The sequence below is a fragment of the Cololabis saira genome, chromosome 5, assembly GCF_033807715.1.
Source record: "Cololabis saira isolate AMF1-May2022 chromosome 5, fColSai1.1, whole genome shotgun sequence".
Taxonomy (NCBI): Eukaryota; Metazoa; Chordata; class Actinopteri; order Beloniformes; family Belonidae; genus Cololabis; species Cololabis saira.
In genome coordinates, this window is record NC_084591.1 from 38728886 (window position 1) to 38749436 (window position 20551).

At 38.8% G+C, this 20551-nt stretch overlaps 1 protein-coding gene across 1 annotated transcript in view; it reads left to right on the forward strand.

Annotated features, from left to right (window-relative positions):
- The window catches only part of LOC133444303 (voltage-dependent calcium channel subunit alpha-2/delta-1), an 88695-nt gene that overhangs the window by 59873 nt on the left and 8271 nt on the right, over positions 1 to 20551 (forward strand). Inside the window, exons 19-35 of the mRNA XM_061721974.1 lie at positions 1607 to 1663; positions 1866 to 1937; positions 3050 to 3111; positions 3329 to 3409; positions 5669 to 5685; positions 8284 to 8344; positions 8445 to 8536; positions 11987 to 12068; positions 12647 to 12709; positions 13139 to 13242; positions 13735 to 13824; positions 13914 to 13981; positions 14123 to 14161; positions 14337 to 14408; positions 19291 to 19443; positions 19527 to 19579; positions 19975 to 20030. Of these exons, the coding sequence (XP_061577958.1) occupies positions 1607 to 1663; positions 1866 to 1937; positions 3050 to 3111; positions 3329 to 3409; positions 5669 to 5685; positions 8284 to 8344; positions 8445 to 8536; positions 11987 to 12068; positions 12647 to 12709; positions 13139 to 13242; positions 13735 to 13824; positions 13914 to 13981; positions 14123 to 14161; positions 14337 to 14408; positions 19291 to 19443; positions 19527 to 19579; positions 19975 to 20030 (1222 nt within the window). The remainder of the gene's footprint in view (positions 1 to 1606; positions 1664 to 1865; positions 1938 to 3049; positions 3112 to 3328; positions 3410 to 5668; positions 5686 to 8283; positions 8345 to 8444; positions 8537 to 11986; positions 12069 to 12646; positions 12710 to 13138; positions 13243 to 13734; positions 13825 to 13913; positions 13982 to 14122; positions 14162 to 14336; positions 14409 to 19290; positions 19444 to 19526; positions 19580 to 19974; positions 20031 to 20551) is intronic.

Consider the following 20551-nt stretch of genomic DNA (forward strand, 5'->3'; position numbering starts at 1 on the left):
TTAACAAATTACCCGTTCTGTGTTTGAAATGTTGTGGAACACAGACCAGTATCACGTTCCACGTACCACTGTTTTATAGAGAAGGACAAGATTACTGCTACCATTTTATTCAACCGTAAAGCCACTCAGACGTATAGGGTTTTTAAGAGAGGACATTCATAGAGGTCAGGGTCACTTTGTATCAAATCTGATTCAGCTGTGACTGGTGTCAGGTAACCTTTGTATTTTATACCATAGACTTGCTCCGGAAGAGAATACAAAAAAAAAAGTTTGGTTACAACAAACATCATACCTGAGCTTGTTTGTGATATTTTAAACGATACAGAACAATGTCAGTCTTTTCTTCTTCGTTTTATCAGACGGCAAAAACTTTGTAAGTTGCTGCTGGCTATACAGCAACAGAACGGTAGGCTGGGAGAAACACAGCCTGGCCGGCAACACCCATTTGATTATTAAAAACTGCTCTTTCCACCGGCAGTTTCTCTCGCATCAGTTGGTTTTGCACCCTGGAAATTAAAGTAAAATCCAGAGGAAGAAAACTAACTCTTCGTGTCAAAGAGGAAAATAAATACTATAGTTGGTAAGCCTCAAATGAACAGTTCAATAAAATAAAATATATAAGGAGCAGTGTTTGCAATCGTTTTCTCAGACGGACACACAATGATGCACAAGTGTGTGTATTTGATTCTGTCAAGATACTGGCAGCCTAATTGGTTTATAGATCAACGGCTCTGAGAACTTTACCTTCCTGATGAAAACAAATGAGGTTTTGTGCCAATTATGAACAGAATGTTCATATGTAACACTTAAGCATGGGAAAAACACAGCTGCATGCGTCTGGTTTGAAAGGGAAAAGGTTTGAATGTGTGGTCCTGGACTGATGAGGGAGGGCCGTGCAGTTAACTCCGACCGCCTCAGCCCTGCTCTTAAAAAGCCAAAGTAGTTTTTGAGGCCAGATTTCACGCTTGGGAAACAAGAGGTTTGAACAAACACAACACAAAGACAAATGTTGGCAATCAGCTATTATGACCACAGCTGCTAAATAAGAAAAAAGAAAAGGTGAAACTACATGCAGGAAGAAAGTAATTTGTGCCGTTAATTCTTTGTTTGGCTACAATCAGAACCGCTCTGGCTTACCAGCTTACAACTCAGCCAATTCGATTATTTCTTTGGTTTTAATTTGTTGTTAGTATTAATTTATTGTAACATTTCATTGCTATTGTTAAAACATATTTTGAAATGGTTAGTAAAAAAAAAAATAGTCCACCTGTGTATTTAAGGGTCAAATGCTTTGACAGATTTATGGAAAAGGACTGGATTCCTCTCTGTGGCTGACTAATAGTAAGAGCACATCTCAAACATTGTTAAATGCTCCACTGAACTTCATAACTTTTTTTTTCCATATCAACTCAGCTCACTTTCGAAAGAGAAGGGCAAAAACCAGCTTCCAGCCTTACTCTTGATAAAGTACAAGGATTCCTTTCCGTTCTGCTCACATCTCTCCTTATTGTGTTTTATTCCGTTTGATGGATTTCTGTGTCACCAGCTGAAATAAAACTGCATGTCAGAGTATAATATCTCCTTTCTACAGAATCCTAAATTCCAGGAGCCTGTTACCCTAGACTTCCTCGACGCTGAGCTGGAGAATGACATAAAAGTGGAGGTACTGTATGCAGATGCAATTATCAGTCCCACACATACCTGCAATCCCTCCTTAAAACCAATGGTTTGTCAAGGGACATTGTGTGGAACCCTGTCCATGATTGACCTTGTGGTAGCTTAGAAGACATATTGTTTCCATCTGAACTGTAACTAAGTGAATAATATTGGGATTACACTGCCTGTTTCTTTGTCTTCTGATGCAGATCAGGAAAATGATGATTGATGGTGAGACAGGAGAACGCACCATTCACACTTTAGTGAAAAGTCAGGATGAGGTAAGAGATGATTCTGGAAATTATTTTCATTTCGTATTAGATTCATTGTCATAAAGTTGACAAATCGTTGTTTACATTGTAGTTTATATTTTTTTAATGCAACATTTAATGAATGAACATTGGGCTTTTATGGATGCTGTAAATGCGGCGCCCTCTTGGGGGCCAGTTCAGGCAGACATCCTGAGCAGTGTCTATACTTGCCTTCATCATGGCCTTGGCTTTTTCCAGTTGCTGCATCTCTTTCATAGATCTTTTTAAGCCGCCTTCTGATGTTTCTTCCCCACCAATACCTAATACGTGTTTTATGATTAAGGCGGCATTTGAAGTTTTCATCACAGGAGTCGACTGACTGAAACTGTAAATAATGCTATTATCACAGAAAACACAGGATTCAACCACGCAGAAAAGTCTCCATGAAGTTTCAGTGATCAGTTTTTCACAAACTTATATAAACTGTAGATCAATCTGTTAAAAGACTGAGTACTTTGTGCAGTTTGGTGTTTTTGTCCAACACACGAGTGAACAATGCTGTGCTATAACAACGACACCCCGGGATTGAACCACCAACCATCCAATACATCCATAGCACATGACTGTTAAATGTCACGCGCTATTATCTGTTTTTTTTTCTTTTCATTATGTTTACGAACATCTAAAAACTTCATTTCTGGGTCCTCCTGCTTAAAGTGAGTTCCTTTGGTGGTGAATTTTAAGGTCTGGTTTGTACTAAATACAGAGGAACATTTAGAAAACACAGACAATCAGATGATGAAAAAGCAATGAAAAACTTTATTTATGATGACCCGAGAACAAAAGTCGTATCAGGGCACTTTACAGAGAAGATAAACAGGTTTAATATGAATTCAATTAAAATCAGTTTACTTAATTCCACTTATATTCCCATTTTGTCCAGTTTGCTATAAACTTTTAATATATTTCATTCAAATTCAGTGAGTTTCTTTGATGAAGGAAACCAGGGGATTGCACTGAATATTCCATCTTGTATTGAAAGTATCCTTGTTTTGGTTTAAAATAGTCTTTTTCTTTATCATTTCTTACTGAGCAAAGGACAAAAAATGTACGAATGACTAGATTTCATATTCTTTTGGTAGAGATACATAGACAGAGGAGTGAGGACCTACACGTGGGGACCAGTCAATGGAACAGATTACAGGTGAGACGTCCCCGACACTCTGAACCTGGAGAACACTGCTTCAGCCAACAGAGGTCACTCACTTGTTTCTAGCTGTCGGCTCTGCATTGTCCGATAGAAACAAGAAGGATATTCCATTCTTAATGTCATGCTGATTGTTTTTTCAGAACCAGATAATATAAAACTATAATATCCTTTTAATTTCTGATATCACTGTTCCTCTCATCGTTATTTGCAGCCTGGCCCTTGTTTTACCTAAGTACAGTGAACACTTCATGCAAGCAAAGCTGGGAGATGATATAAAACAAGCCATAAGTGAGTATGACATCAACCGCAGCAGATGGGTGAGAGCTGCTCTTGTCTGTGTCTCGCAGCCAACTCCCATGAATGCTTTCTGTGGGTTGTATTCTGGAGTATCCCTGCTTGATTTATATTAGTCGTCGCTCGCTGGAACCTCGGCCACGCCTTTGCATCTGCGGCTCAGATCAGTGAATCCCCACAGTGCTTCTCTTTTGTAGTGTAACCCACTGGTCAGTTGCTTTTCACTCCCACACAAACTATTCCACATGCTCCATCTCTCATATACCCGACCCAAGCAGCAGCTCCTTTGATCTTCTCCGTCTCTCTTTACTCCCTTCATCTCGTACTTTTTTCTGGCTTCAAAGAAAGATCCTCAAATTGTCATCGCTTTTCCGTAATCTTTACCAGGGTAATGATAAAGCAAAAGGTATCAAACTGTTTTGTCCTCTGTCTTTCCATCTTATCTGTAATCTTATTTTTCCAGCTCAGATCCATCTCCTCCCCCTCTGCTTCACTTTTCTAAGTCTTATTCATTTATGTATCATTGCTGTGGTTGTGTTCTCAAGGCTGTCTCACTCTGATCCTGTCTGACTGCTTTGTCGAACAGCTCGCACCAAGACAGAACAGACGCTGTACATCACAAGGCCAATACTCAGCCGTATACGTGTGTGTAGCTCTATGTAAAGTTCTAGTGCATTCTGATTCTGATTCAGTTATATCTCCCCGTCTTTCTTATATGCTGGAACTCTGCAGCTTCTTCTTGGGGCAAGTATTCAAATCTCTCTTTTTTTAATCATCTTCCCAGCTTGTGAAACTTGAGTTGATCCCTGCAGCATAAGCATGTTTGTTTCTATATATCTCCATGTGTCATGGCAGATACAAAGAATACAAAGATTTGAACAAAATATCTGTCACCAAACAGGGCCAAGAAACCAAAAGAAGGCATGCTTTCCCAAAGGAAAAAACTGAAATTAGTTTAATACAGAAAAGTTACATTTTAACAGGTTAACAATTAGAAAAGAATTGGCATCTCATGTGCTCAGCGCCTACCTCGGAACCAGTCCTCCTGTAAATGCTTAATTTCGTCCTGCTAAAGGTGTTTCAGCTCTCATTTTTGTAGATTCTTCCTGCAAAAGACATCAGGTTCTGTTAAATGTGTGGGTTGTCCTCCATGTGCTGCTCTCTTAAGGTCTGTGATTTTTATGATGTTTAGTTCAGAGGCCTGTAGGGGCCATGGCAAAACCTTCACCTTGAGCCTCTTGATGTGGTTTTATGACAATTTTTAGATACGTTTTAGACCATTATCCCGCTCCAAAAGGCACCATTTCTTTATCTCAGGTTTTTTTTTAGACATTTCCTTACAGGTTTTTTTAACTGAATCCATTCTTCCCCCACCAGTGAAGTTTTCCTAATTACACTGGTTGCACATCCAAGGCATAATTGATCCAGCTTCTTGTTGGAAAAAAAAGTTGGAGACAAGCTCTTTTCAAGCATACGTCTGGTCAGTGCAGCCAAAGTGTTCTCTATTAACTTCATCTGCACTGGGGATGTTTAGATGCCTGATTTAAAGGTTTTCCATTAGAATTAGTTTTTAGGATCCAGTAAAGTTTATGTTGCAGGTGAACATGTGGTCCACCATCTCAGAGTTCTTCCTCTGTGCCATTTTTAAATTTGGTATTCCAGTAATCCTACCCGCAGTCTTGTCAATCTACAAATTCATTAAATCTTTTATATACTTGCTGAGGAACTGGTCGGAGGAGCCCATACCTGTTAATTGTAGTCATGGGGAGCCGGAGCAATGGGAGATTTATGCTTCTACGCTCACCCGCCACTTTATTAGGTTTTATGAGCTATACCAGGTGTGCCTAATAAAGTGGCCGGCGAGTGTCCGTTAAACTGATGGTGGCATATGTCCGCTTTATCTGAACTACTTAACGGAAGTAGACAAAAGGAAGCTCCACTCTGCAGGAAATAACCCACATTGCCATCTAGCGTTTGTTGATGTAACGTAATCAATGAACAAGCATAAACGGCAACCACGACACATTTCCTTTACCTATTTCCCGTACATAGTTGCTACTCATAAGCATATATCCAGAGGTGGACAGAGTACTCGACCCCAGTACTTGAGTAAGAGTACAAATACTACTGGTCAAAATTTACTCCGTTACAAGTAAAAGTAGCTCAGTCAAAATATTACTTGAGTAAGAGTAGAAAAGTACTTGCTTTTAAAGGTACTTAAGTATCCAAAAGTAAATGCTTTTAAATTTACTTTAAGTAAAAGTAAGAGTAAGAGTAAATTTCTTATTTTCCACATCAGTAAATTACTATATTTTTTCTAAATTAATTTAAGGATCTTTTAACTCTTGTATCTGAGAATTAACTCTTTGAAACCAGCTGCACTGATGTGCTGCTTTTAGAACCACAATGTTATATAAAACCTGCAGAAACACCAAAAACACATCAAATGAATGGGATCATAAGAGGACAGCAGATTATGCAGAGTTTATTAACAATCATGAACTGAAACCAAATGAACCTGCACCATCCAACTAAGTCTGGATCCCCCTCCTGACGCAGGCGTAGCCATTGTTACGGCTCTGTCTTGACTTGTTGCGGCTCTGTCTTGACAAACGCAGGCTACTTTGGCGGTATCGTTTTGAGGAGGTTTGACGTATTTCCGCTTTATGTACATCCCAGTGGAGAGCGTGCACTGTGATAGGTCTCCTCCTTTGACAAAAACAGCTCGTGTCCAATAGGATTTTAGGGAAGAAGAAAAAAGAGCAGACCTGAAAGTAACGAGTACTTTTCAGCCTTCCTAGAAATTTACTCGAGTAAAAGTAAAAATATTTTTCTTGGAAATGTATTCAAGTAAGAGTAATAAGTACCAAAGAAATCTAATACTCAAGTAACCGGATATGTACTTAAGTACAGTACTCAAGTAAATTTACTCCGTTACTGTCCACCACTGCATATATCACACTTAATTTTGAAAGATATCGGTTGTGTACAATCTGTGGTAAAAATGAAATAACCCTACCAGCGATCCTGGAAGAGCTTATAATTCCAAGCCTACCCTGGCTTTTGAATCCCATCCTTCGTGACAAAACAAAGAGAGTAGACTAATCTAAGGTTGACTGTTGAAAATGAACTTTCATCTATGATTTTAGGCCTTTTACACATTACTGCGCTCTTACCTACTTAGGGTAAGAAATTGTGCACGCCAGTGTATTTGCTTAAAAGCATGGATGCACCACTTTATGAATGCTGACTGGCTTTAGCCAGGAGCATGGGTGGTTGGCTGCTTTGATCAAATGATATAATGAGTTAAAAAAAACTGGATATTCAGCATGTAATCATCTGGCTTTAGTGAATTTTTCATAACTTTGACACAACACTGTGCAGCATAAACAATTAATGGTCTAGTTATTCCAACAAATGTGATTTTGAGTGTTTGCTTCAGCCTCCGTATCACTACTTCTCTGCAATAACGAGTCTGTCACTGTGCCATAAATGCTGTCAGCACATTTACAGGCCTGTTAAAGAAAGCAACACACCATGCCTTACCACCGCAGGCTACTACGATAGGGAGTTTGGGACTCTTAAGTTCTCTATGCAGCCATATAGAATTTCGCTTTGGAGCCAGACCACCAAAACCGCTATTTATCTATCCACTTTTCAAGCATTAGAGCCACTTGCCCTGCTAAGACATCGTGAAGGCTCTCCAGCCAAAGGGTATGATGTATACGCACAGATTTTATTGTTTTCATCCATATAGGAGGAATGCTCCTCTTGTTGATTAAATGACCTAATATTGGGTTGAGGAGATGGTGACAGATAAGTAAAGAGCAAGAAAAGGTGAAAAAAAGAACTCAAATGGTGTGGAAAGCGATTGCACATAGAGACCCTGCCCAGTCTGCAGAGACAGAATGACAGTGAATGTGCTTGTTATGTTTTATGTGAAAGACGTTGTTTCATCCCGCACCAGATTTCCAGGACCCCAAGGAAACCCCATGCTCAGTAATTGCTTTCACAGATTTCACTATATGAGTCAATACATTTTAAAGGCATTGTCCAAAAGTCTTCATTTTAAGAGACAAACGAATGATGGCCATTGATGCCTGTCATGCCATTTATGAGATAAGGTATTTTAAAAGGAGTATTTTAAATGAAATCCAGAGTTGGGGGACCTAAATCCTTAAAAGAAGAACATTTCTTGAATACCACAATCTGTTTTTTGTTTTTTTTTTTCTTTCTGCATGCTTGTCTTAAGTCCCTTGTCCGTAGCTTGATGTTCTGCTTTCATTGTCATTTTTTGATGTTAGATACTGTATTTTATAATTATTGTTATTATTATTATTAGAGTTAATATTCTTCGCCAGCATAGCTTTCTTTTTATTACCTACTGTGGGAAATATTCACAAATTCCAACATGTTTCCTCAGGTATGACATCATTTGTCAGATGATGAATGCATTTTTATCGCCCTTCGTCTGTCTTACTTTCCATTTTCTCTGATTTTTTTTTTTTCTCCCTGGGGGTCACAACAGGGCAAGAAGGCAAGTATTTTTCAGTCAATTACTCTCTCATACCTTCCCACTCCTACTCCATTAACACTCTCTTCCTCAATCCATCACCTCATATCTGTCCAACATCTTCCGTGTCTGTGTGCCTTTGGATGTGGGAGTCTATTGTGGAATGTGAAGTGTCATGTTCAACTTTTATGTGTCAACCAGAAATTTTTCTTAAAAACTTTTCAAATGGAACTATTTAATAAATTGGGATCACACGTTTATCATCTAAACATATTTGATATAATGCTTGATCTCATATGCTATTCAGCTATATTAGTTGTTTTTGTGTTGTTGTTTTTTGTTGTTTTTTTTCTAAAAAGCTTTGGAGACAACACAGCCAGACAGATTTGATGAGTTTGGTTACACTTACATTGCTCCAAGGTGAGTGGTCTTCACCTCAACACACAACTCACACGAACAACTCGCATAATAGAAACAGACAAGGCGGATAGATCTGAACTGATCAATACTGCTTCTTCAGGGAGTACTGCAAAGAACTGAAGCTGTCTGTCAACAACACCCAGTTTCTCCTCGACTTCATCCAGTATATTGATAGCAACACGCCAGATGCCTGTGAGTCACACACCTCTTTCACTGCTATTTAACTTTACACTGGTTGCATGAGTTCCATCCATAGACTGTATAAAAAGAACGGGACAAACCCCAAGTGATGGCCAGTCCACAGTGAGTCGCCTGTGCAACCCGTCAATCAAAAGTCTACAATCCTAATTATGAAAAAGATATTGCGTTAAATGATTTTACTTGTTTAAAAAAAATAAAATAAATAAAAAAAAAATAAAATATATATATATATATATATATATATATATATATATATATATATATTTATATATATATATATATATATATATACATATATATATATATATATATATATATATATATATATATATGTACACCCTACACTGTCTTTATGGACATTTTATGAGAGTAAATACATTTATTTATTCTGCAAAGATGGACATTTTAACTTGTGGGTCAATGAAGATTGAATCACTCGGGGAGCCAGCCCTCAGTGGTCAGACGATGAATTGCAAATTAATGGTTTCGCTTTACGGCCCATTCATGCTTGACACAGAAGACGTACAGTATACGCAGATGGACGGACCCTTTCGTCCGTCTCCTCCCACACTTACACGCGTATATCGGCCCATTTTCAGGCCCCTTGCGGATCCTTCGCTCGATGATGGGTCTTCCGTCCTGACCGTCCTTCCGTGCATTTTGTTTTGTTTAATATATTGGTATTTATTTGTTTGACTAATATATTATATTTCTGGTTTGCTGTGCACTGTTGATAAAAACATTTATAGATTAATAGAAACCTCATGCACCTTTTCATTACTTTGTAGGAGTAGAATATCCGACACAAACTCTCCAAAACTCCTTACAAAAAATGGTCCCATGTGGAATAATACAGCCAAACTTTCTGGGAACGTCAACTGAATGGACAAAAGTCCCTGATTAGTTGGAAGGATCAAATTAGGTCATTCTGTGCTGTGAATTGGGGATAGCCAAGACGTTTGATGTTTCTGAATTGAATTTTATTGCACCAAAATATTTTTATAAAACAACAATTGTAATCAGTTTGGAAAATAATCAGTCAATAACCAGTCAATGCAGATAATATAATGTATATTGAAATCTCAGCTCAGCACTGCCCACTAGTGGATCAAATGTCTTGACAACCAAGGCAGCATAAATGCGTGGAAGTATGAGAGCGGCAGCATATGATGACGCTTGAAACGGACGTCCCTATTTAGGTACGTAAGGCAGCATGAATGGGCCTTTAGACTGGCAACACACACGTACCCCGTTGGTTCCATCTGCTGCTTGTTATCATATTGACCCCAATTTGGAAAGAAGTTAGGGCACTTTGTAAAATGTAAATTAAAACAGAATGCAGGGATTTGCAGTTCTCATAAACCCGTACTTTTATTCACAACAGGACATAGAAAACAAATGAAATGTTGGAAGTAAGACATTTTATTAGCCATGAAAAATATTAGCACATGTTGAATTTGATGACAGCAACGTGTTTCAAAGACGCAGGCAACAAAAGGCTGCAAAACTAAATTGTACTAAAAAGAAACACCTGGACGAACATATTGGAACTAATTAGAATAATCGTCTTCAGGTCAATAACAGGACTAAGATATAAAAAAATACTTTCTTTGACAAGCAAGATGAGCAGAAGTTTAACAGAATAAAAAAAACCAATTCATAAATACTGAAACAATTTCAGGATAATGTCCCTTAAAATATTATTTCAAAGACTATCTGAATATCTCATCTTCAACAGTACATGAGATTCAGTGGATTTGAGGAAATGCAGGACTTTCAGGCAGCTTTAGCCTGCATCAAAAACAGACAGGGCTCTGAAATGTAAACATGAGCTGGGCTAAGGCACACTTCCTGAAATCACTGTCTCAGAACAATTAGCTGTGCTGTCTACAAATGCAGGTTAAAGCTCTATGACACAAAGAAGAAACCACATGTAAACATGATTCTCTGGGCCAAAGCTCATTTAAAATGAACTGAGACAAGGTGGAAAGCTGTCCTCTGTTCAGAAGGAGCAAAAATTGAAATACTTTATGAAAACAACTGACGCTGCATCCTCCACAGTCACAAGCTGTCTGCTCCAACATCTCCAGTTCTGATGGTATGTCGGTTGTGAAGTGATGTTTTCTTTTCCAGATGGGCAGTTTGCCTATTTGGAAAGGAAACATCAATGCTAAAAGGAAGATACAAGTTTTAGAGTAGCATACACTCCCATCCAGACAACGTCTTCCCCAGGGAAGGCCTTGCATCTTTCAGAAAAAAAACAATCCTAAATCACAAACTGCATTCATGACAACAAGTATGATTTCCTAGTGGAAGAGTACTGGTGAATATTTGGCCCACCTGCTGTCCAGACCACTGAAAACTGAAAACATCTGGCGTAACATGAAATAAACAATACGGCAAACTAGAGCCTTGACTGTTGAGCAGCTTCACAGGGTTAAGGGATTAAGACTTAACTAATTTTACACTTGATATGTTTTTTATTGTTCCATTGTAAATAAATGATGGATTTATGCGTTCACAAATCATTGCATTGTTTTTATTTGTATTTACTGAGTGCCACAGCTCTTCAAACTGGAGTTGTATACTGTGAGCCACAAAATCTCACTCAAAATGTAAAGTTTGTTGCATTCTGGTGTGGGTTTTGTTAGGTATTGCAGGTGTCATTGTATCAGGTGTTATTGTATCCGCGTGCATGGTTTTACTGTGAGCTGTGGTAAAATAAATCAATCCCGGCTCTGATATCATGATGGCCAGCAGAGCAACGTCTGTAAGGTGTAAGCAGGCTGACGTCAGACTAATAGACCGAGTTTCCTCGAAGCCTGATGCTGTCATGCTACACAGTGACTCAGTATATGATTTGTCATCCTCTCTAATGTCTTACCACCATCCTCCCGCCAAAGCATCAACGCATTCTGGGTACATTTTAACCCAAGGACGAGACAATACTTTGGCATTAATGCTTTTCTTGCTGTTGATTATTCTCTGTAAAGCATTGTCTGCATGATTTAGAGGTGCTGTGTGGTTGCTTTATAGGAAATGTGCTCTACTGATTTCCTTTTGAGATGTACTTCTCTTGACAGGGAAGTTGAAACTCAATACTCTCTCATAATCTCCCGCATAACAGCCCGTCCCTCCAAAGGCGCTGACTGTTCTTTGCATCGTAATCTCCCCTCCTTCAGGCCCTGATCAAACACCGGACCCCTGGTCTTTGTGGTAGCCTTACGGTTAGCTAATAAACTGTCTGAGAGTCAGGTTAAGTGCACTGGTCAGTGGCATTTACTGACATAACATGTTTAGTCCCCCCCCCCCCCCCCCCCCCAGATGTGTTAAACAGACTACGATACGGTTTTTCCATCACCATAATTCTTCTTCCATGTAATGTCACGGTGATGATGTAATACCTGCGCTATGTGGAATTTATCTCTCTGAAATCCATAGGCAATGTGTCCCTGGTGAACCGACTGATCTTGGATGCAGGTCTCACAGCTGAACTGGTTAAACTTTGGAGAGAGCAGACAATGTGAGTGAAAATTGCTGGCTTTTACAGTTTAAGCTATTTTTAGAAAATCGTGTGTGCACTCTCCTTTATGATGCAGAAACACAAATTATCCTGGAAAAATGTTATGAATTGATTCTTCTATGGAATTCGTTGTTACGTTTTTGCCTTTTTTTGATCTGAACGACAATGCTGCTGCTGCTTGTTTCATGCATCATTTGGTGGCTAACAGAGCTCAGTGTTAGTTCTCTCTCTATTGCAGATTATTTGATGTCATTTTTTCTAAATATGATGAAAGCAAAGCACAAGCAGCTTGTTTCAACATATTGAACTTGAGCGAGACACGCTGTTCTCAGAAGAAAACAAAGTAATTGCGTCAGTGTGTTTTTCATTTATGGAGGTCTGAAATGATCTGAACACACATTTGCACATTCTGAAGCGTGTCTGTTTAACATTAGGACAGAGGGAGAAAAGTGACTGGGCAGAGAACTATTCATGCCATGTCTTCATCTTTGCCTCACAGGATACAAATGCCCTCTTGTAGTAATCACAAGCGTCATAGTCTTTGACATTTGATTGGCTGTTACTTTCCGTGATCTTAGAGACGGGATGGTGGCGAGGTTTGTTGCCACTGATGGAGGAATCACAAGAGTGTTTCCCAGAAGGTACTTTTCCATCTTCCTTCTCAGTTTCACTGTATTATAAGCACTGCTGTTGTAAAGCAGGCTGGTGGTTTTTTGTTGTTGTTTTTATTCATACAAATCAGCTGGTGTATACTCTGGCACTCTTGCTAAGTGCCTTTGGATTATTTGTATTTACTTATTTTCCCACCAGAAGCTGTCAAGGCCAGTATAAATACAGATTTTCCTCAATGTCCGTGCACCAAATAGCCAAATCAGAGTTGGGGGTTCCACTTCATCCGAAAGAAAAAATAAAAAAAATCCTGCAGATAAATACATAAATGCATATTTCATGAAAGTTATGTTTTTAGAGGGTTTAGATATTCATTGAAATATTGATAGTTATGAAGTATTAAGTGAGTTTTCAAAGATTTTATGACATCAAACAGTTAATAAGCACATCAACGTTTTCAGCGCTGCAGAAGAGTGGACTGAGAGTACTGAGCCGTACGAGTCCAGCTTCTACAAGAGGACCTTGGATAATGAAATCTATATATTCACAGCTCCACTTTTCAACGGTAAGTATGCATGTCTCTGCGCATGAGGGTCTTCAGTGTGGTCTAGCTCTCAGCCAGTTCTGCACATTGCCTTTGGACATGATCCCAACCCTGCTGGTAACGTTCAGACTCTCAGTCCTCTGATATCACTCTCTTTATCCTTCTCCTCTTCCCGCTGTGTCTTCCAGTGCTCATCCAAAACCCTCCCTCCCTCCTTGTATACATCCTGTCATCTCCACTGATCTCTTTCACAGACATCAGGACAGGCAAATGTCAGGCAAATGTCAGTGTTTCAGCCACAGTACCCTTGACTGGATTAACACATGTTCACAGACCCCCTGCCCATCAGTTACAGCAGCTAAAAATGCATGGAACTTTTGACAGAGAATGCTATTCTCATTGCATCATTTTATCATTAAGTTAACTGAGAGACAGTCTCTGCTTCATACCTTCAGTTAAATTCCCATTTAAACAGCCTTTCTTTTCTTCTCGTGTATGTTTCCTCAACTGCAGCAGAGTCCAGGGAGTCTGTGTCTGAGTCAGGTATCATCGTGAGCAAAGCAGTAGATCTCGTCATCGATGAAGTCACTCTCAAACCTGCAGGTCAGTCTTTCTAGCGCCAGGCTGCCATTGCTTTTTGTGAGGGGACGCAACAGTAAAGACCTGTGTCTGTGTTGTGTTTTATTCTCCAGTGGTGGGATTGAAGCTCAATGTCTCATTCTGGATGAACCTCTTCATTAATGCCACACTAAAAGTGAATGTAAGCCATGTTACATTTATTTTCATGCTGAACTACATACGCAGCACGTTTATCTATTGGGTGTATAGCAAAACTAATTTCTTTCTGTTGTTTTTTTTCTGTTTCCTCAATTATTTATTTATTTATTTTTTACCCTCCAAGTGCAAAGATGAGATTTGTGGCTGTTTGAAGAATGACAAGGTACATTATTGTAAGATCAATGAGTAGATTATCATAGTATTTCTAAAATCATATTGTTCATCAACAGTTGCTTTAATTTAGTCTTCAACATACCCATCTATTTAGACTTGATAGTTTCATCATAAATAGATCATATATTACAATTTTCAGTTTTCACAATCTTCTCATATCTCAGCATGTCGACTGTGCGTTATTGGATGATGGAGGATTTCTTCTCATGTCTAATCAAGATGAGTATATTTCCTTGGTGAGTTATTGTCAACCATCACAGCTTGTACCTGATCTTATTGTTACATACCATAATGCACTGTAACACTATTGTTACAGCGTAACATAACATTGTGTAACAAATATTACAGTATTTTATGATACCATGACTTTCCTTGATTGTATTATCTGATCAGATTAGAAGAGGACAATCTTTATAGTAGATGTTTATAATATACACACCTGCCTGGTCAGCTCTTACGTATTGGCCGGTATTGATTGTTAATATCATTTGATACAACTGGACGTTTTTCGTTCCTTCCTCTTTTTTTTTCTTTTGACACTATATGCATCATATACACAGCCTTGTTGTGTTTATCTATTTATCGGGGGAGTGTCACTGAATGCATCAATCAGCTTAGTTTAAGCTTAAAAACACTGAGACACATTTTTATCCCATCTCATCATGATGATGCAGCCACAGGAAAGCATCTTGTGGAAGCTTTTCCCCACGAGTACAGACTATCAAAGTCATTTTGTAATAACTTGCAGAATAACAAATACCAAAACCACTGAAACACCAAACTCAATCCAGCACTAAAGAAACGTCATGACCCGACTGACAATGATCAATGTTCTGAGGCTAACAATGGTTATGAAGCTAAAATGAAACCTGTAGAGAGCACAGCCTGCAGACTGTGCTATCCTTTATGCAATCTCATTTCATCAAAGTTGATGTTTACTTTTGATAATAGTTATAAGAAAGTATGATCAGGTCAAAGCTTTAAGTAAATGGGAATCAGCAAAGACAACAAAAATGTGTACATGGCTAAGCTTGATATCAGATTCCGCTAGTATATTTTAGTATTATATCAAATTTTGTCTTGTCGTGTATTGTATTGCAAGTTATTGAATTGCATTGTATGGTATTGTATCATATATAATGGTTTAACAGATCATGTCTTAGCTTTTTTTTTTTCTTATGTTGCACCTCACCTCATCCACATGTATGCATCACTAATTTAATTATCTACTTCCTGTCTCTCCTTTTTTATTTATTTATTTATTTATTTATTTATTTATTTGCACAATGACAACAGTACATTTTTTTATCATACAAGGACAAATAATTTGTGCAGGAGAGGAAAAGAAGCCCGAAGGGCTTATAAAAAATCCTCCCCCTCAATACAAAATCACCAAAACAAATCAATCATTAGAAAAAGAATAGAAAGGAAAAGAATAGGTAAAAGAAACAAAGAAAAATACAATAAACACCCAAACAAAAATATCCATGAAATGGCAATTTCATTTTAGTACGAATAGCCTGTTAATTTTGTCTATATAAAAGATACCCCATTAAGTTGGTCCTAAACATTTTTAAGGATGACGCTAACTTAAGAGATCTATCTAAACAGTTCCAGAGTTGAGGGCCATGGAATTTGATAAAGGATTGGTGACTGCAGGTACGACAAAGAGGTAAATGAAAGTTCTTCCCACCTCTAACTGAATAAGAATGAATATCTGATGATAACAGAAAAAAATTATGAAAAGTGCCTGGAATGTCTTGTTTGAAATGAATTAACTTAAACATAAACAGGCATGTTTGAAACTTGTTAATAGAAAAAAATGTATAATAATTTAAATTTGCTAAATAAGGGTGCAGAAGGTGCTTGATGAGAAGAAAATGAGATCATTCTCAAGAATCTTTTCTGAATTAGAAATAATTGGTTGAGGTACGAGGAATAAGAAGCGCCCCAAACAATGTTGCAATACGTCAAGTATGGATAAATTAGACTATAATATAATATCATGAGACATGACTGATTAACAAAGAAATAAACTCTTCTAATAATACCATAGGATTTCATAATTTTTTTGCATACATACTCAATATGTTTTCCTTCTACTGACTAAGGGGCACACAGTCACTCAAGAAAACACCTGAAGTCTTAGAATGTATAAGTTGTATAAGTTTTATTTTTTACTTTATTCTGTTTTTCTACCTGCGTATATGCCGAGCCTTTGCTTGTCTTTGTCACAGTAATTCATAAATGTCACGTACAGGTTAACTGAAGGCCTTGTGACTCAGCTAAGTTATGAGAATGGCCTGTTTGCTCTGAGCTGCACCCCTGCAAGACGTCCTTGCCGCTGTTTGAGTAAAGCACTAGCCACTGGGGGAGGATCAAGGGGAAGGCTGATGGGTTTTACTCAGTCATGGAAGCTGTACTCCAGTGCGTCCCTCGTGTGTGTACGAAGCCTGCTCTGCTGCGTTAACTCTATTCTGAGCGGCTGCTTTTGGGCCGCTGCCTGTCAGCGGTGGGATACGCAGTACAGGGGGTTTGGAAACATTTCATGTCAGTCAAAGACGGGACATCTGCGTTCTTTGATCTGTTACAGCATCTCTAAATCTGACACACAGTTTATGCGCTTCAAACATTTGAATAAGCACTTTTCTTTTTCGCACTGTGAACATTTGCTGTCTGCAGGGGACTTTCAGAGCGTGTTTTCTGTCTCTTTGCTGTCAGAAAGAAGAGTTACGGTACATGTGGAAAAATCATCAAACCCTTAAAAGTTTTCCACATTTTGCTATTTTTGAGGCTCATCACCAGTTTATTTTAAGTGGACACTTTGCCATTGACATAGTTCATGGCACAAACGGGACTACTGGCTTACCGCTAAAATGTAATTTGTCTTAATGTATTTGGCAAAAGAAAAAGGTTAGATGAATTAAAGTCTTTTTAAGGCTTATTAGGGAGTGACTTCGTTGTCTATGCCCTGAGAAAGATAATCCAGCTAAATCATGCACCCTGTCTGAAATATTTTGGTCTGGAAACCCAAGCAGAACAAAAATTGCAACTACCTCACAAGATACAATCAGAGTGGCTTTGGATCAGTCCTACATTTATTCTGCAGTTCAACAAAACACAAACATACGGTTAAAGTCATATAAAGAACTATTTTTAGTCACAAGGAAAACAATAGGTCCTGCGACAGATGATATGTCCCGCGCCGGGGCGTGAACTCACTGAGGCAGTCTGGGATGACATGAAAACACAGACGACACAGAGACAGACTAAAACCAAAACAAACCTTTTCAAAGTCACAAAATTCAAATTTCCATGACAGGCAGTGCTAGTCAGTAGAGACTGAACGCAACATCTGTTTAACATTTTGATGAAGCACTATTTATTTGTTATTTAAGTGTTGTGCTGGCTTTGTTGAAGTCTTGCAATTATGTTATTTTTATTTCATTCATTTTCGTCTTCAACCTTTTTCAAGGTAACAGGGAGGGGTGGAGCCTATCCCAGCTGTCTGCTATTTATCTTAGTATGCTTTTTATAATTGTATTTATTTGGGAACACATAATTCCCGTGTTGTTACCATGCTTAAGTAACGCTACAGAATGATGCATCTTTTCCAGTCGTCTGTGTATGCAACAACACAGGAACATGCTGGAAAAAGGAGGAAAATGACTTACATAAAAGAACAGAGATCATATACATCATCAATTTGAATAAAATCGAATAAAATAGCATCTTGGCATTATGTTTGTTTCCCACTTTTCCCAAATATCCTCTAACTTGGCTTCCCGGGGACTCAGGAAAATGACTCATGGCATTGCAATCAGCAACATTGTACCAGTCTTCTGTGGTTATGGCTTCTGGTCTAAGTCATTTCTTTGTGATTACTTTTGTAGCTGCTATGCTTTATTTCCCAGGTAATTATTTCGTTGTATAACGCGTGCCAAATGCATAAATATAGTTGTTTTGCACAGTTACCCTCAGAAGTACACACACACACACACACAGCTCGCAGTAGAACCTTGAGCCTAAAGTTTTGGCGTCGCTCTGGCCAACAAATGTCAGAAACTGGATTAGATCTGGTCTTTGATGGTCTCCGCTGTTTTTTTGTTTGGTTTTTTTTTGTTTGTTTTTGTTTAACCTACTGTACCATCAAGGACTATAGTGGGGGTATCAACATTATTTAGGTACATCTTCAGGAATATCAGTTTCCGGGGTTTTCCAACAGAACATTGCCACCTATCATGCTCTCATGAATTCACTTACACACATATAAGTTGCACTCCAGATGATGGGGAAAATGAAAACATCATTCATCAGGCCACATTCTTCCACTGCTCCGCGGTTCAGTTGTAAGGCTTGTAGCGTAGGCGCTGTGAGTGTTGGGCATGGATTAGCACTCCGATCGGTATGCAGCCAGTCGGCCTCATACAGAGATGTGATGTGCTGCGTGTTCCCTCACCTCTCTGTAGTAGTCTGTATTCATGCTCTCAGTAATCTGTGCAACAAAAGCTCTTACGTAGGATTGTAACGCAGACCCCAACATTTTCTTCCGAGCATCAAAGATCTGTAAGAGTCTATAACCTAGTTGCCTGTTCAGCATTTTTCTTCTTTGGACCGTTTTTGGTGATAACCACAACTTTGACACAGTCATCTTGCCCTTAGATTCTTATATTTTACTGTGCTTCTAAAACATGAGCCTTAAGAGCTGGGTTAAATTTTGTATTTTGTTTTTATAGCACTTTTGAAACATGTACCCCTGCATTCTGCCTGTAGCCGACTGGGATACGCTCCAGCAGACCCCTGTGACCCTGTACAGAATACCGGATTAAGCGAGTATAGAAAATGGACGGATGGATGTAGCACTTTTGTAACTAAATTTGTAGTTTTTTTGTAGTTTTTTTTTTGCAAGTGTTACGTATTTTTCACTCTGTTTTGTGTTTGTTTCCATGTTTTATTCCCTCCCATCTGAAGTCAAACCACCAAATAAATCAAAATAAATGAGAACATTAAATTACATATGGGTTGGACTCAGTGAATAGCTAATCTCTTCGATGCGAATTTCCACTTTCCTCTGTTTTGCTCATTCATGCATGTGTGTGTATCTAAATTCTCTTGTAGATAGGTCAGTTCTTTGGCGAGGTGGATCCCGTGCTGATGATCAACCTGGTCAACACCTCCTTATACTCCTTCAACAAGACATATGACTACCAGTCTGTCTGTGACCCCGAGAAAGACAGCAAGGCAGCAGCAGGACCTCGCTCAGTCTATGTGGTTAGTTTCCTCACACGCACAGACGTTGTCACCCTTTCCCAGATTTTACTGCAAAGTTCCTTTTCTCTCTCATCCTTGTCCAGCCTACCATTGCAGACTTGCTGAGTATTGGCTGGTGGGCCTCCAGCGCGGCCTGGTGAGTGTCCATTAAAGCCTCTAGTTTGTTCAAGTGTGTGTGGATGCATTTGCGAGTGGGAGTGCACTTGTACTTCAGGGTAGGAGTCTGTCTGTGAGTGGACTTGTTTCTTGTTGAGAGATGGAGCCGGCGAGGTCGGTGTAGGACAAGGGCAGTTACACAACCTTCCACTCCATTATTTCTTCTGCATGGCTGTCCAACTGCAATATAACCAGGTTTTAAAATAGACCAGCTAATACCTCCCATGCCATTTACATCATTGCTGACTCTAACCTTTGACAGATGTGTTGCTTTCGCTCAGCATCTATTGCTTATTCATGATAAATAAAATAAAGCTCTCCCAAAGATGTGTTCACCCACACATGTGCTTTCTTTGTCTGTTCTTCGTGGCTTAGGTCGATTCTTCAGCAGCTCTTCTTCGGCCTCATGTTTCCCAACCTTTTAGAGGCAGGTGAGCCACATAACCTATGACCGTGCATAAAGATCAAGATTAGTTAGATAACCATCATTGGGTCTTCAACCAATTTAGTTATAATCACACACTGTACACAAAAGATGGACGTAGCAACCACAAAAAAGTGTGAGTTTGTCAGTTGGTTATTGTAATCTTGACATCTGAGAACATCCAGATTTTCACTGGGTAGCAGCCACTCCACTCTCATTGGCTGCATTTGAAATTTATTGCATTTGAGCAAAAACAAAATCACCACAAGCACAGTTTGCAATATGGAGGAAATTAGCCGTAGAGACAGTCTTTTTTTTTTTTTTTTTTTTACATCCAAGAATGTTGACATGAGTATTTCTGCTGGGAATTTTCTATGGGGATCAATTCAGAATCCGTTCAGGGAACTGAAATTTCTGGCACTTCTGCGTTTGGCTTTATTTTGTTCTGCCCTGGCGGTTGCTGCTTGGTTTTAGTCCCATTACTTCCTCACTGATCCTTCTCTGTAATTTTCATATTACTTCATCTGT